The 14,277-nt window shown below is 39.8% G+C and overlaps 1 protein-coding gene across 1 annotated transcript in view; it reads left to right on the forward strand.

Annotated features, from left to right (window-relative positions):
• cnnm2b (cyclin and CBS domain divalent metal cation transport mediator 2b) overlaps positions 1-14,277 on the forward strand; it is a 229,128-nt gene that overhangs the window by 192,286 nt on the left and 22,565 nt on the right. Inside the window, exons 3-4 of the mRNA XM_061988296.1 lie at positions 1,924-2,061; positions 11,165-11,334. Coding sequence (XP_061844280.1) covers positions 1,924-2,061; positions 11,165-11,334 — 308 coding nt within the window. The remainder of the gene's footprint in view (positions 1-1,923; positions 2,062-11,164; positions 11,335-14,277) is intronic.

Raw genomic sequence — 14,277 nt, forward strand, 5'->3', positions numbered from 1 at the left:
ATAAAATAAAATAAAAATAAAATTCTCAAAATAATAAAAAAAAATAAAAGTACACAGATACTGTTACAGAACATACACAAATCCATTTACCACTAGGGATGATGTTTGATAAGAAATGATCGAGTTCGAGCCCATTATCGAATCCTCTTATCGAACCGATTCCTTATCGATTCTCTTATCAAATCCATAGGTTGTTGTGTATGGAAAAAAACACAATATTTGGCTTTAACAAAAGCTCACTTTTATTTTATAACAATAAAATAAAATAAATAAATAAATATTGACTGTTGCCCCCCTAAAAAATGTTTTGACTTTTGTTACCCAAAGTATATTAAGTGGGATTTTTTAGAAAAACTAATATATACAGCAACACAAAAACAACCTGTCTCTGTGATCACTATAGGTGAATAGCCATGCCTTGAGGCATTTTTTCCGGTCCATTATTTTTGCTGCTTGTGTGACATCACAAGAAATGACGCAGCTCAGTCTAAATCAGTCATTAGACTGAGCTACGTCATTTCCTGTGATGTCCCACAGGGCATTTCTTGTGGGACGGGATTCGTTACCAGGGATTCAAATAAAGAACCAACTCTTTTTCTTTACTATAGTGGCCTCGATAGCGGGAACCGGTTCTCAAAAAGGGATTCGAGTCCATGGAATCGGTTCTTATCGAACGGTTCTTTTCTTATCGAACAACCGGGAGAACCGGTTTCGAACATCATCCCTAGTTACCACTAAAAGAAAAGAAAAAGAACATTCTCTAAATAATAAAACAATAACAGTACACAGATCTACAGAACATACAGAAATCTAGTTACAATAAAATAAAGAAAAAAGGGAAAGAGTTCTCAAACTGATAACATGAAAGATTAACTCTTAAGTGACTTTACATGTTTCTTAAATGGTTTTTTTTACTGGGAATAGTCCTAATATTTAAATGAAGAGTATTCCATTATGAAATACCTCTGTATACAACAGTGCTTTTCATTGAATTAGTTCTTGGTCGTGGTAATGCAAGTAGACCTTGAGTTGAAGCTCTGGTACGGTAGCGGTAAACATCAGCTTTCTAACCAATCTGCTTCAAAAGAGCTGTAGGGTACCTGTTATGAATAATGTTTCAAATAAATAACAATATACTGCTGGATAATCTATGAATAACCTTCAGCCATCCAAGACAAGAATGCATACGGTCCACACTCGATCTATAAGAACAATCAAGAGTAAGTCTAGCTGCCCTATTTTGAGCTGTTTGTAATTTTGTAAGCTCAACCTTGGGTGCAGAAGCCCAAATAACTGAACAATAATCCAGATGACACAACACCACCTGTCTGCGAATTGCAGGTGTTACATATGTAGACCATTTCCTAACAGCAGCGATACTTCTACCCATCTTAGCCACAATTTGATTGATATATTCGAACCACGAAAGTGTATTACTAAGTGTAACGCCCAAAAGTCTTACTTTATCCTCTTGTTTGATTGATTGTCCTGAAATCTGTAAATTAAGTATAGGATTTTTTTTCCCAGACTATGTCGTGAACCAAAGATAATAATATAAACCAGTCTATTACTTATAGCCCACTCAGTAACAGCATCTAAGTCCTTTGAGAGGACAGACTGAAGATGCAGAATGATATGACATGGCTGATTTAGACCGACACACACAATGTCCGTGCACGTTTATTTGTTGGTCCAATACATATGGCTAGAAGTAATGCTAAGAATGCAGGAAGCTAACAGCGTAGCCCCCTATAGCTCTCTTTGGTTCTGAGAAAGACGGCACAGCTATGTTCCTGGAAAAGCAATAAAGTTTGGGTAACTCAAGTTTAGTCACCCCGTGACCTCTGTGGGTGGAATGGCGTGGACTGACTCCTTCGATATGAGCGCGTGTCTTCTGATCACTCTCTCACTTTCTGTCTGCAGCCGACAACAAGACGAAGAAGAAAATCACCCATCGAGAAAGGAAGCAGGATTTCTCGGCCTTCAAGCCTTCCGACAATGAAATGAAGGTTAAAATATCACCTCAGCTTCTGCTGGCTACCCTGCGTTTCCTAGCAACAGGCAAGTGGGCCGCGTTGCTGCTTGACTTCCCCCAGTGTGCCCTAAGCCCCTCGGTGCAAGAGAGTTTGTGCGCGTGTATGTGTACGTGCGGTGTGTGCGCCCGTATGTGCTCGGAGTTCTGGTGCAAACGGGTGCAGAGCCGGGTGAGTAGAGGTGTGTAGAAGGGGTGTAAGTGGTTGTGTGTGTGTGTGAGGGAATGAGTTGTGTGAGGACTGACAACCAGTGTGTTGGCATGCATGCTTGTGTGTGTTTGTAAAGAGGTGGGAGGCCTCTCGGGAGCGCAGCACGGCAGAGTTTTGCAGACCATACACAAAAATCCAAACGCAAAGCGGGGGGGGGGGGGGGTGAAAAACGCAGGTATCTACGAGCTGGCGACTAGAAAGTCAGATGTTGTGTCAGCTCACAGCTTTAAAAACACCACCATGTTTTCTTACTCTCATTCCTCCGTGACATCACTTCCAGCATTTTTTGGCCTAGGTTCGTTTCCCACACAAGTCGACATGCTTAGTATAAAATTTGAACTATTTCACCCGCTTTTCGTTGGGTAAACAAGCAACGGAATAGTCAAGCACTACTCGTGTTCCTCACCGCAGATGGGATTTGCTTTAGAACTTTGACCTAGCAGCTAAGCATTGGTTAAGTTCCTCAAAAGGCTATTAGGAAGGTTAGTTCCTGGCGGTGTAGCCAGCTGACGACCGCAAATCTGCTGCTAAGGTGACGTAGCTGGTCCCAATGCATCATTTCTAGGATGTTGGCTTTGATTGCTATGGTTTACTCAGCTTGATACCAGTGACGTAAGGATATCCAAATCTCGCAGTACAATATGGTCACGGTATTAATGCCGCGGTACAATATTATTGTGGTTTTGTCCCCCCAAAAAATGCCACAGTGTGTAAAAATTATTAGCAGGAACGTTTAGGATGAACTCACTTACCGTATTTTTCGGACTATAAGTCGCAGTTTTTCTCATAGTTTGGCCGGGGGTGCGTCTTATGTGTGAAATGATTAACACATTAGCGTAAAATATCAAATAATATTATTTAGCTCATTCACGTAAGAGACTAGACATATAAGATTTCATGGGATTTAGCGATTAGGAGTGACAGATTGTTTGGTAAACGTATAGCATGTTCTATATGTTATAGTTATTTGAATGACTCTTACCATAATATGTTACGTTAACATACCAGGCACGTTCTCAGTTGGTTATTTATGCCTCATATAACGTACACTTCTGCGATGAGGTGGCGACTTGTCCAGGGTGTACCCCGCCTTCCGCCCGATTGTAGCTGAGATAGGCTCCAGCGCCCCCGCGACCCCAAAGGGAATAAGCGGTAGAAAATGGATGGATGGATAACGTACACTTATTCAGCCTGTTGTTCACTATTCTTTATTTATTTTAAATTGCCTTTCAAATGTCTATTCTTGCTGTTGGCTTTTATCAAATAATTTTCCCCCAAAAATGCGACTTATATTCCAGTGCGACTTATATATGTTTTTTTCCTTCTTTATTATGCATTTTCGGCCGGTGCGACTTATACTCCGAAGCGAATTATACTCCGAAAAATACGGTACTGTCATTGAACACAAACATCATGCGAAGATGCTCTAATCATATTTATTATGACAAACTAGTGTTTGTACCGGTACTAAAATGATTTCGATACTTTTCGGTAATTTTCGATACTTTTCTAAATAAAGGGGACCACAAAAAATTGCAGTATTGGCTTTATTTTTTAACAAAAAAATCTTAGGGTACATTGTTTCTTATTGCAAGTTTGTCCTTAAAAAAAATAGTGAACATAGAAGACAACTTGTCTTTTAGTAGTAAGTAAACAAACAAAGGCTCCTAATTAGTCTGCTGACATATGCAGTAACATATTGTGTCATTTATCATCCATCCATCCATTTTCTACCGCTTATTCCCTTTGGGGTCGCGGGGGGCGCTGGAGCCTATCTCAGCTACAATCGGGCGGAAGGCGGTGTACACCCTGGACAAGTCGCCACCTCATCGCAGGGCCAACACAGATAGACAGACAACATTCACACACTAGGGCCAATTTAGTGTTGCCAATCAACTTATCCCCAGGTGCATGTCTTTGGAAGTGGGAGGAAGCCGGAGTACCCGGAGAGAACCCACGCAGTCACGGGGAGAACATGCAAACTCCACACAGAAAGATCCCGAGCCCAAGACTACTCAGGACCTTTGTATTGTGAGGCAGATGCACTAACCCCTCTTCCACCGTGCTGCCCGTGTCATTTATCATTCTATTATTTTGTCAACATTATTAAGGGCAAGTTGTAGAAAATGAATTATTAATCAACTTGTTCATTTACTGTTAATATCTGCTTACTTTCTCTTTTAACATGTTCTATCTACACTTCTGTTAAAATGTAATAATCACGTATTCTTCTGTTGTTTGATGCTTTACATTCATTTTGGATGATACCACAATTTTGGGTATCAATCCGATACCAAGAAGTTACAGGATCATACATTGGTCATACTCAAAATCCTCATGTGTCCAGGGACATATTTCCTGAGTTTATAAACATAATATACATTTTTTTTAAATGAAAGAAGATGTTGTGATGCCAAAAAATATCAACGTAATCATAGTAGTATCGACTAGATACGTTCCTATACTTGGTATAATTACAGCAGATGTTAGGTGTAGATCCACCCATGGCATTTGTTAGTTAGTTTTGGACGATATCACAAATGTGGGTATCAATCCGATACCAAGTCGTTACAGGATCATACATTGGTCATATGCAAAGTCCTCATGTGTCCAGGGACATATTTCCTGAGTTTATAAACGTAATATAAATAAATAAAAAACGAAAGAAGATGTTGTGATGCCAAAAATTATCGATGTAATCATAGTAGTATCGACGAGATAAGCTCTTGTACTTGGTATCATTACAGTGGATGTCAGGTGTAGATCCACCAATGGTGTTTGTTTACATTGTGACGCCGGTGAGCTACGGTGTGTAGTGAAGCATGTTTAGCTATTCCTCGTCCTGCAGGGATGATACTTGTAGGAAACTTACTTTATTTGTCGCCATGGAGACCAGGATTAGTGATTTAGAAGTAGCTAAAACACTGCAGACTGCGGATGGACTTTAGCTAGCCATGTCTTAAAGCACCTCTTCATGAGGACGTTTCAGTGTTATAACTTCACCTTTATCGTTAGTTTTTAAGCCAAAATGCGTTCATTCTCCCTTTCCTGTCTACACACTGTGTCTGCTTGTAAGTACTCTGTGATTGTGCGCTGCCGAACATGCTCGTCTGCTTGTAAACCAGCAATGACATGACGTGACGACGACGGGGGGGTACTTTTCAGAGGCGATATAGTACCGAATATGATTCATTAGTATCGCGGTACTATACTAATACCGGTGTACCGTACAACCCTACTACAAACATTTATTTTTATCTTCGAACAATTGTGCATGAACATCCACAGTTTCAAGCAAATATAGACACCATTTACAGCTGAGGGTCTTTAAAGTGACAATGTCAACATCCATTGTAAAACAATAATGTTCAGTTGAGTGTCTTTTGAACTAGGGTTGTATGAAATACCGGTATTAGTATAGTACCGCGATTCTAATGAATCATATTCGGTACTATACCGCCTCTAAAAAGTACCGGTCTGCCACCCCCACGCCCTCCGTCGTCGTCACGTCGTGTCATTGCTGGTTTACGAGCAGACGAGCATTTTCGGCAGCGCACAATCACAGAGTACTTACAAGCAGACACAGTGCGGATACAGAAAAGGGAGAACGGACGCATTTTGGCTTAAAAACTAACGATAAAGGTGAAGTTATAACACTGAAACACCCTCAGGAAGAGGTGCTTTAAGACATGGCTAGTTGGCTTGCGGCTAAAGTCCATCTGCAGTCGGCAGTGTTTTAGCTACTTCTAAATCACTAATCCTCGCCTCCATGGCGACAAATAAAGTCAGTTTCTTACAAGTATCATCCCTGCCGGACGAGGAATAGCTAAACATGCTTGCATTTTTTGTGGTCCCCTTTATTTAAAAAAGTATCGAAAGGTGTCAAAATAATTTTCTTACGGGTACCAAAATATTGGTATCGGGACAACACTAGTTTGAATAATGCTGTTTCTCAGAAAAGTTAACTGACAATTTAACTTTTAATAATGCAATTACCTCACAAATTGATGTCTGGCCTGGCTGGCTTCAACTATATTTTCCGCGTGATGGTGATGTCGCTTCTCATGCATTACTCGTGTTCCCCGCGGTGTGCAGTGTCCGCTTTCCCTCCATACGGTGTGACGTGACTGGCTGACTCTGTGTCGGCTTGGAGACGAAAGCGGCCCGCTTTGCTTTGCAGTACGCAGACTTTATTACCTTCGCAGTAAGAGGTTATATTTTCACCAGGATTTGTTTGTCTGTTATTTAGCAACAAAACTCAAAGGGTTATGGACGGATTTTGATGACATTTTTAGGAAATAGCCGAGAAAAATTCATCTTATATACTACTGAAGTGTATTTCTGGTCTTGCCACCTTCGCCCGGGAAGAAGGGCGACACGGCAGTGCGGCTGGATCAAAAGAGACCTTGGAGACAAACAAAAAGTTGCTTTGTTACAAGCGAGCGTCATTAAACAGGTCTTCAGTACCCGGAGGAGCCTAGGTCAAAATAATTGAAGGACTCCTAACCTGGAGAGGCCGAACCAAAGTCTTATATCCCTTCTTCCGCTGTCTGGGTATGTGTTAATTGAGAAGAACATAACTTGACCATGTAAGGAGATGTTAATGTGAAAGTGTCTGAAAAATAAGTCATTTAAGTCATAACTTAAATGTTGGCTTTGATCTAGACAGGTAGTCTTTTCTCAAGGATAGGGCTATCACTTTTGCATTCCGAAGTCCCAATTAGAGCCTCTTTTCCTACGAGAAGTGATCCAATCTATCAAACTAAGGGACCTTATCTTATTATGTGCTCAAACTGAAATACCACTATTTAATTAAACTTGGTGGTTCGCCTTCTCCAAGTTGGATATCAATCTTCACCATAAGCAAAACATGATATGAGTTAAAGGCCTACTGAAATGCGGTTTTCTTATTTAAACGGGGATAGCAGGTCCATTCTATGTGTCATACTTGATCATTTCGCGATATTGCCATATTTTCGCTGAAAGGATTTAGTAGAGAACATCGACGATAAAGTTCGCAACTTTTGGTTGCTGATAAAAAAGCCTTGCCTGTATCGGAAGTAGCAGACGAGTAGCGTGACGTCACAGGTTGTGGAGCTCCTCACATCTGCACATTGTTTACAATCATGGCCACCAGCAGCGAGAGCGATTCGGACCGAGAAAGCGACAATTTCCCCATTAATTTGAGCGAGGATGAAAGATTCGTGGATGAGGAAAGTGAGAGTGAAGGACTAGAGGGCAGTGGGAGCGATTCAGATAGGGAAGATGCTGTGAGAGGCGGGTGGGACCTGATATTCAACTGGGAATGACTAAAACAGTAAATAAACACAAGACATATATATATAGTCTATTAGCCACAACACAACCAGGCTTATATTTAATATGCCACAAAATAATCCCGCATAACAAACACCTCCATATAACCCGCCAATACAACTCAAACACCTGCACAACACACTCAATCCCACAGCCCAAAGTACCGTTCACCTCCCCAAAGTTCATACAGCACATATATTTCCCCAAAGTCCCCAAAGTTACGTACGTGACATGCACATAGTGGCACGCACGTACAGGCAAACGATCAAATGTTTGGAAGCCGCAGCTGCATGCGTACTCACGGTACCGTGTCTGCGCATCCAACTCAAAGTGCTCCTGGTAAGATAAATAAATAAATAAATGGGTTGTACTTGTATAGCGCTTTTCTACCTTCAAGGTACTCAAAGCGCTTTGACACTACTTCCACATTTACCCATTCACACACACATTCACACACTGATGGAGGGAGCTGCCATGCAAGGCGCTAACCAGCACCCATCAGGAGCAAGGGTGAAGTGTCTTGCTCAGGACACAACGGACATGACGAGGTTGGTACTAGGTGGGGATTGAACCAGGGACCCTTGGGCCGCGCACGGCCATTAAGAGTCTCTGTTGTCCCAGTTCTCCACAGGCCAATGGTAAAGCTTGACTGTCATCTTTCGGGAATGTAAACAATGAAACACCGGCTGTGTTTGTGTTGCTGCAGCCGCCCACAATACACCGCTTCCCACCTACAGCTTTCTTCTTTGCTGTCTCCATTGTTCATTGAACAAATTGCAAAAGATTCACCAACACAGATGTCCAGAATGCTGTGGAATTTTGCGATGAAAACAGACGACTTAATAGCTGGCCACCATGCTGTCCCAAAATGTCCTCTCCAATCCGTGACGTCACGTGCCGGCGTCATCATACCGAGACGTTTTCAGCAGGATATTTCGCGCAAAATTTAAAATTGCACTTTAGTAAGCTAACCCGGCCGTATTGGCATGTGTTGCAATGTTAAGATTTCATCATTGATATATAAACTATCAGACTGCGTGGTCGGTAGTAGTGGGTTTCAGTAGGCCTTTAATTAATTCACTTCATTACAAACATACTTCTCCGGCATTCTTCCCCTTTTTACAGCGTCACACCCCTGAACCTTGACAGTCCCGCGCCGAGTTTTGTGGGAGATGTAGTTTATTTGTAGAACCAGCCAACTTAAACGCGCCAGAAAAAACTACACTCACCAAGTTTTTCCTTGATACCGTCACACGTCATGGCATTATTGTGAGGATTTTAAAAACTGCAACCCCGCGGCATCTGCAATACGTTACATCCTTAATCGATACTACTCGGACTTTGTGTATTTGGATGGACTGAAGAGTGTTAGTTAGGGCAGGGGTACGGGTCCAAGGAAGTGGGGGCCATTTTGATATTTAAAAAAATCTGTTTTCACCTCTAATGGCTTATACCAGGGCTCCTAAATCGGCGGCCATCGAGCCACATCCAGAGCCTGTAGAGACACTCTTCCATAGTTCTAAAAACGTAGTAATGTTTTTTTATAGTCCTGTGTTAAAATAAAAAACATTAAAAGTCGGCAAACACGTAAAAATAGAAAAATGAAATGTTGATATTAATGCAGCACAGATAAATCTATTAAATCGATTTAAAAAAAGCTTTGATTTATATATTGTATATAATTTAATGAGTGTAACTAATAAAATGTGATGAAATCCAGACCGCTTGGAGTGCCCGGAACTTTAAATACGATTTGTGGTGTTGTTGTGTGCGTGTCTTGATCTGTGTGACAGCAAACAGTTGAGAGTTTTTATTTTCATTATTAATTTTTGTTCATGCAATTTCGCTGATGATGTGGATTTATTAGGAAAAAAAGGAATGAAAAATACTTCTTTATTTCAACTGTGTCCCCCAAAATTTGCATTGATATAGGATAAATGTGACTGTTGACATTGTACCTTTCCACTTACCTCAACTCTTTTATTTTTGGTTGTTGTTGTTTTTATTCAGTGACACTTCTCTGTATGTTTGTGATTTTTATTTTTGTTGTAATGTTTTTATTCCATTTAGTTAGTTAATGTGATTCTCTATCTGCTTGTGGTGAAGAGGAAGGCAGTACATTGCTACCCACTGTGACTGAAATGTAGGATGGGGGGTGGAATGGGGTGTTATAATTTTACTTTTATTATTTTAATTTTTTTTTGTAATTTTTTATTTTTTATTTTTTCGGGTGGGGGACAAAACAAAACAAAAATTGTCTGTTTTCTCAGTACCTGTGTTATGATTTCCCTATCAAATGAATAAATAAATATTATTTAAAAAAATATATATTATTAAAAAAAAAATTGCATTGAGGCTGTAAAGCAGGGGTCCCCAAACTACGACCCACGGGCCGGATCCGGCCCCCCAGCATCCAAAATCCGGACCACGGGAAGTCCCAAATTTTAAAAAAAACCTTTTTTATATATTTTTTAATTGTATTTATTTTATTTTTTATTTTTATTTTTTAAATTTTATTTTATTTTTTTACATCTTTCCTTTCTAATCCATTTTCTACCGCTTGTTACTCTGGGTGTCTCCTAGCCGCTCAGGCAAATCATATTGTCTAAAAATGAATTTTACCATCGCTAACGTGACAATGTTAAATGTTGATGAACATCAATGTTAATTGATGTTAAATGACAAAACAGATTATAAAGACAATGTATATATATATATATATATATATATATATATATATATATATATATATATATATATATATATATATATATATATATATATATATGTATATATATATATATATATATATATATGTATATATATATATATATATATATATATATATATATATATATATATATATTTATATATATATATATATATATATATATATATATATATATATATATATATATATATATATATATATATATATATATACACACACACACAGTCTGCCCCCCGGCCAAATTTTCTTAACCCAATGTGGCCCCCGAGTCAAAAAGTTTGGGGACCCCTGCTGTAAAGCGTGTTTCATCCGATTAATCGAACAAACTAATCCATAGATTACTATTATAATTAGTTTATAGTTACAGATGATATGCTACGATATCCCAGTTATTGCGACCAATAGTATTACGGTTATTATTTTCTAAGTATTGTTACATGTCCTCAAAAAGTACTCATACACACTGAAATCCATTATAACCAAGTTTCATTCAAAAATAATTAAATAAACAACACACTCAATGTGCACAGTTGAGTAGCTGCATAGAAAGCAATATTTTTATACAAGTTTAGTGATATATTGTTTATAATAGGAAACCACTTTAACATGTCTTGTATTGATGTTAGAATTTAAGCTCGCCAGCTACTTCTTCAGGAAATTAGCAGTCTCAGAGTTTTTCATAGCAGTCAATCCTGGTTTTACGATGATTTAAATGTGAAATGGTAATACTAACCGTGGGGAGTTCATGATACTGTACCAGTAATCATTACATGGCTCCACATATACTGTACCACAATGTACCCTATTACCCTCTCAGATGCTCATCGTGGTCATTGTGCTGTCATTCTCACAGCCTCCTTGTCTGTCTCCGTAGAAGTCGACCTGTTCGCTCCGCCGCAAATGTCTGAAAAGATTCTGCTGCGCTTGCTGAAGCATCCCAATGTCATCCAGGAGCTGAAATACGATGACAAGAACAAGCGGGCGTCTGACCACTACCTCTTCCACAGGAACAGGCCTGTGGACTATTTCATCCTCATTCTGCAGGTTAGTAGGAACATTCTGACCCAAGAATATGTGCACTGACTCGGGCTTATCTTTTTGAAATGAAAGATCATGTCGAACACTTTATATTGCCAAAAGTATTTGGCCACCCATCCAAATGATCAGAATCAGGTTTCCTAATCACTTGGCCCGGCCACAAGTGTATAAAATCAAGCACTTAGGCATGGAGACTGTTTCTACAAACATTTGTGAAAGAATGGGCCGGTCTCAGGAGCTCATTGAATTCCAGCGTGGAACTGTCATAGGATGCCACCTGTGCAACAAATCCAGTTGTGAAATTTCCTCGCTCTTAAATATTCCAAAGTCAACTGTCGGCTTTATTATAAGGAAATGGAAGAGTTGGAAAACAACAGCAACTCAGCCACAAAGTGGTAGGCCACGTAAACTGACAGAGAGGGGTCAGCGGATGCAACATGACTGTGCACCAGTGCACAAAGCAAGGTCCATAAAGACATGGGATGACAGAGTCTGGTGTGGATGAACTTGACCTGAGTCCTGACCTGAACCCAGTAGAACACCTTTGGGATGAATTAGAACGGAGACTGAGAGCCAGGCCTTCTCGACCAACATCAGTGTGTGACCTCACCACTGCGCTTTTGGAAGAATGGTCGAAAATTCCTACAAACACACTCTGCAACCTTGTGGACAGCCTTACCAGAAGAGTTGAAGCTGTAATAGCTGCAAAAGGTGGCCCACATCATATTGAACACTATGGGTTAGGAATGGGATGGCACTTAATATTAAGATTAAGGGGACAATGCAAAAAACACAAATGAACTTCAAGTTCATATGTGAGTCAAGGCACGTGGCCAAATATTTTGGCTATATAGTGTATTCGTGTGGTTCCTTATTTTCTGTGTATGTGTCCTGCCCAACGGTCTTATTTTGGTGCCATTTCCTGTCTCTCTCCCTGAGTTGCTGTTTCCCCACACCTGTCTCTGATTGGCAGCCCAGGCACACCTGGTCGTGGTTGCCAATCAGGCTTCAATTAATGCCTGCCTCGCCCTCCAGTCAGGGCTGAAAGATTGTCTCTTTTGAGTATTGTCAACATTTCTGTGCATGCTAATTGCCATGTTTGTTTGCTCTTAGGCTCTTACCTGAACGTTGCCACCTGTCACAAAATCATATTAGATTAGATCATGTTATATTTTGTATTATCATAATATTTGAGTGACTCTGCTGCAGAATGATAAAGCTGCTCGATGTCACCTGCTCAAAAACCAAACCATACAAGAATACCACCAAAAGCAAGCATGTCTTATCCATAGTGGTTTAGTGCAACATATAAAAAAATAAAAGTCTGCATTAGGGATGTTTCAATCGGAAATGTATGCTGCTTAATCTGATACCGATCATCCATGAGTGGGATCGGCCGATCCCAGTGCTAATGCTGATCACATGTATTAACTGTAAATTGTTCCATTTATTTATGCTGATATATGCTATTGACAGTTTAACAATATCAACACAATATTTAAACTAGTTCTTTATTCTATTGTATTGCATAAACGTGTTTGAACAAAACAAAGTCAATAGTGCACAATAACTAGAGTGTCCGCCCTGAGATCGGTAGGTCGTGAGTTCAAACCCCGGCCGAGTCATACCAAAGACTATAAAAATGGGACCCATTGCCTCCCTGCTTGGCAGTCAGCATCAAGAGTTGGAATTGGGGGTTAAATCACCAAAAATGATTCACGGGCGTGGCCACCGCTGCTGCCCACTGCTCCCCTCACCTTCCAGGGGTTGATCAAGGGTGATGGGTCAAATGCAGAGAATAATTTCGCCACACCTAGTGTGTGTGTGTGACAATCATTGGTACTTTAACTTTAACTTAACTATACAGAAACAAAAACTACTATTTATCACCCTTTGAAGTCCCTTGGATTTTGCCCTCAAAGTGTCCAATGAATTATTCCTTATTCTTTAGTCTTATTCATTATTGAGTTTGTAAACGCCAATACAAAATTATATACATTTTGAGAAAATAAAAATATCTAATCCCTCTAATTTCGATCATATACAGTACTGATACTACCCTTCAACACCAACAATGTTTGGTTTGATCTGCCCTCCTCTTACATGTCATGTACTGACTATGACAATTGTTGTATTCGTCTCTCTCTAGACTTTGTTAATCTACTTGTTAATTTCCTGTTATCAGCTGCTTACTTTCTACTGTAACATGGTTCTATCTATGCTTCTTAAAGTTTACTTTTCACTTATTTCTTGGTGCTAAGCTTAGCAGTTAGCTTAACTATGAACATGCCAACTCCTTTGTGTAACATGTTTAGTATCGTCCTCCAGTGATCACTGCACTTGATCATGATACTTAAGATACTAAGAAATGCAGATTATTTGCCCGGATTGAGGTGATTATTATTATTTTAGGGGAGAGGCTCCACACTGTGTATGGAGACACATAATTAGCTGCTAGTTGCTTGTCAGGTGGGGGATTACAAATAAATACAGTGTCAGCCAGAGAGATCAGCATCAAACAGCATTATTGGCAATGGCGATCACAGACTTTTTCTCGAAAATTGTCCGATACTGATCCTGCCAATCCCTAGTCTGTATTTGTCATAATTAAAGGTGAAACTTTGTAAAAAATTATCATTCGGTCTGAACAAGATGACTGGCTTTCAGGATGTCAATTCACGTCGCGTGTGAGCGTACACAAAAGTAGCAGCCAGAAATCGGCAGATAAAAGGTGATACTTCAGATGTAAGAATTGTATTTAAACTGTAGAAGTCAGTAATGGGAATATTGTTTGCTTTCGGAGAACTCACAGTCACCGCTCCTCTGCTCTTGCCACTTCACTGACAAATGTTACGTATCAAAAGCACATTTCGACGCCAGACTCTCCAATATTTATCTAATTATATCCAGATAGATTCAGGAGGAGCAGTGTGGTTTTTTTGCTTTGGT

The sequence above is a fragment of the Nerophis lumbriciformis genome, linkage group LG27 (assembly GCF_033978685.3).
Source record: "Nerophis lumbriciformis linkage group LG27, RoL_Nlum_v2.1, whole genome shotgun sequence".
Taxonomy (NCBI): domain Eukaryota; kingdom Metazoa; phylum Chordata; class Actinopteri; order Syngnathiformes; family Syngnathidae; genus Nerophis; species Nerophis lumbriciformis.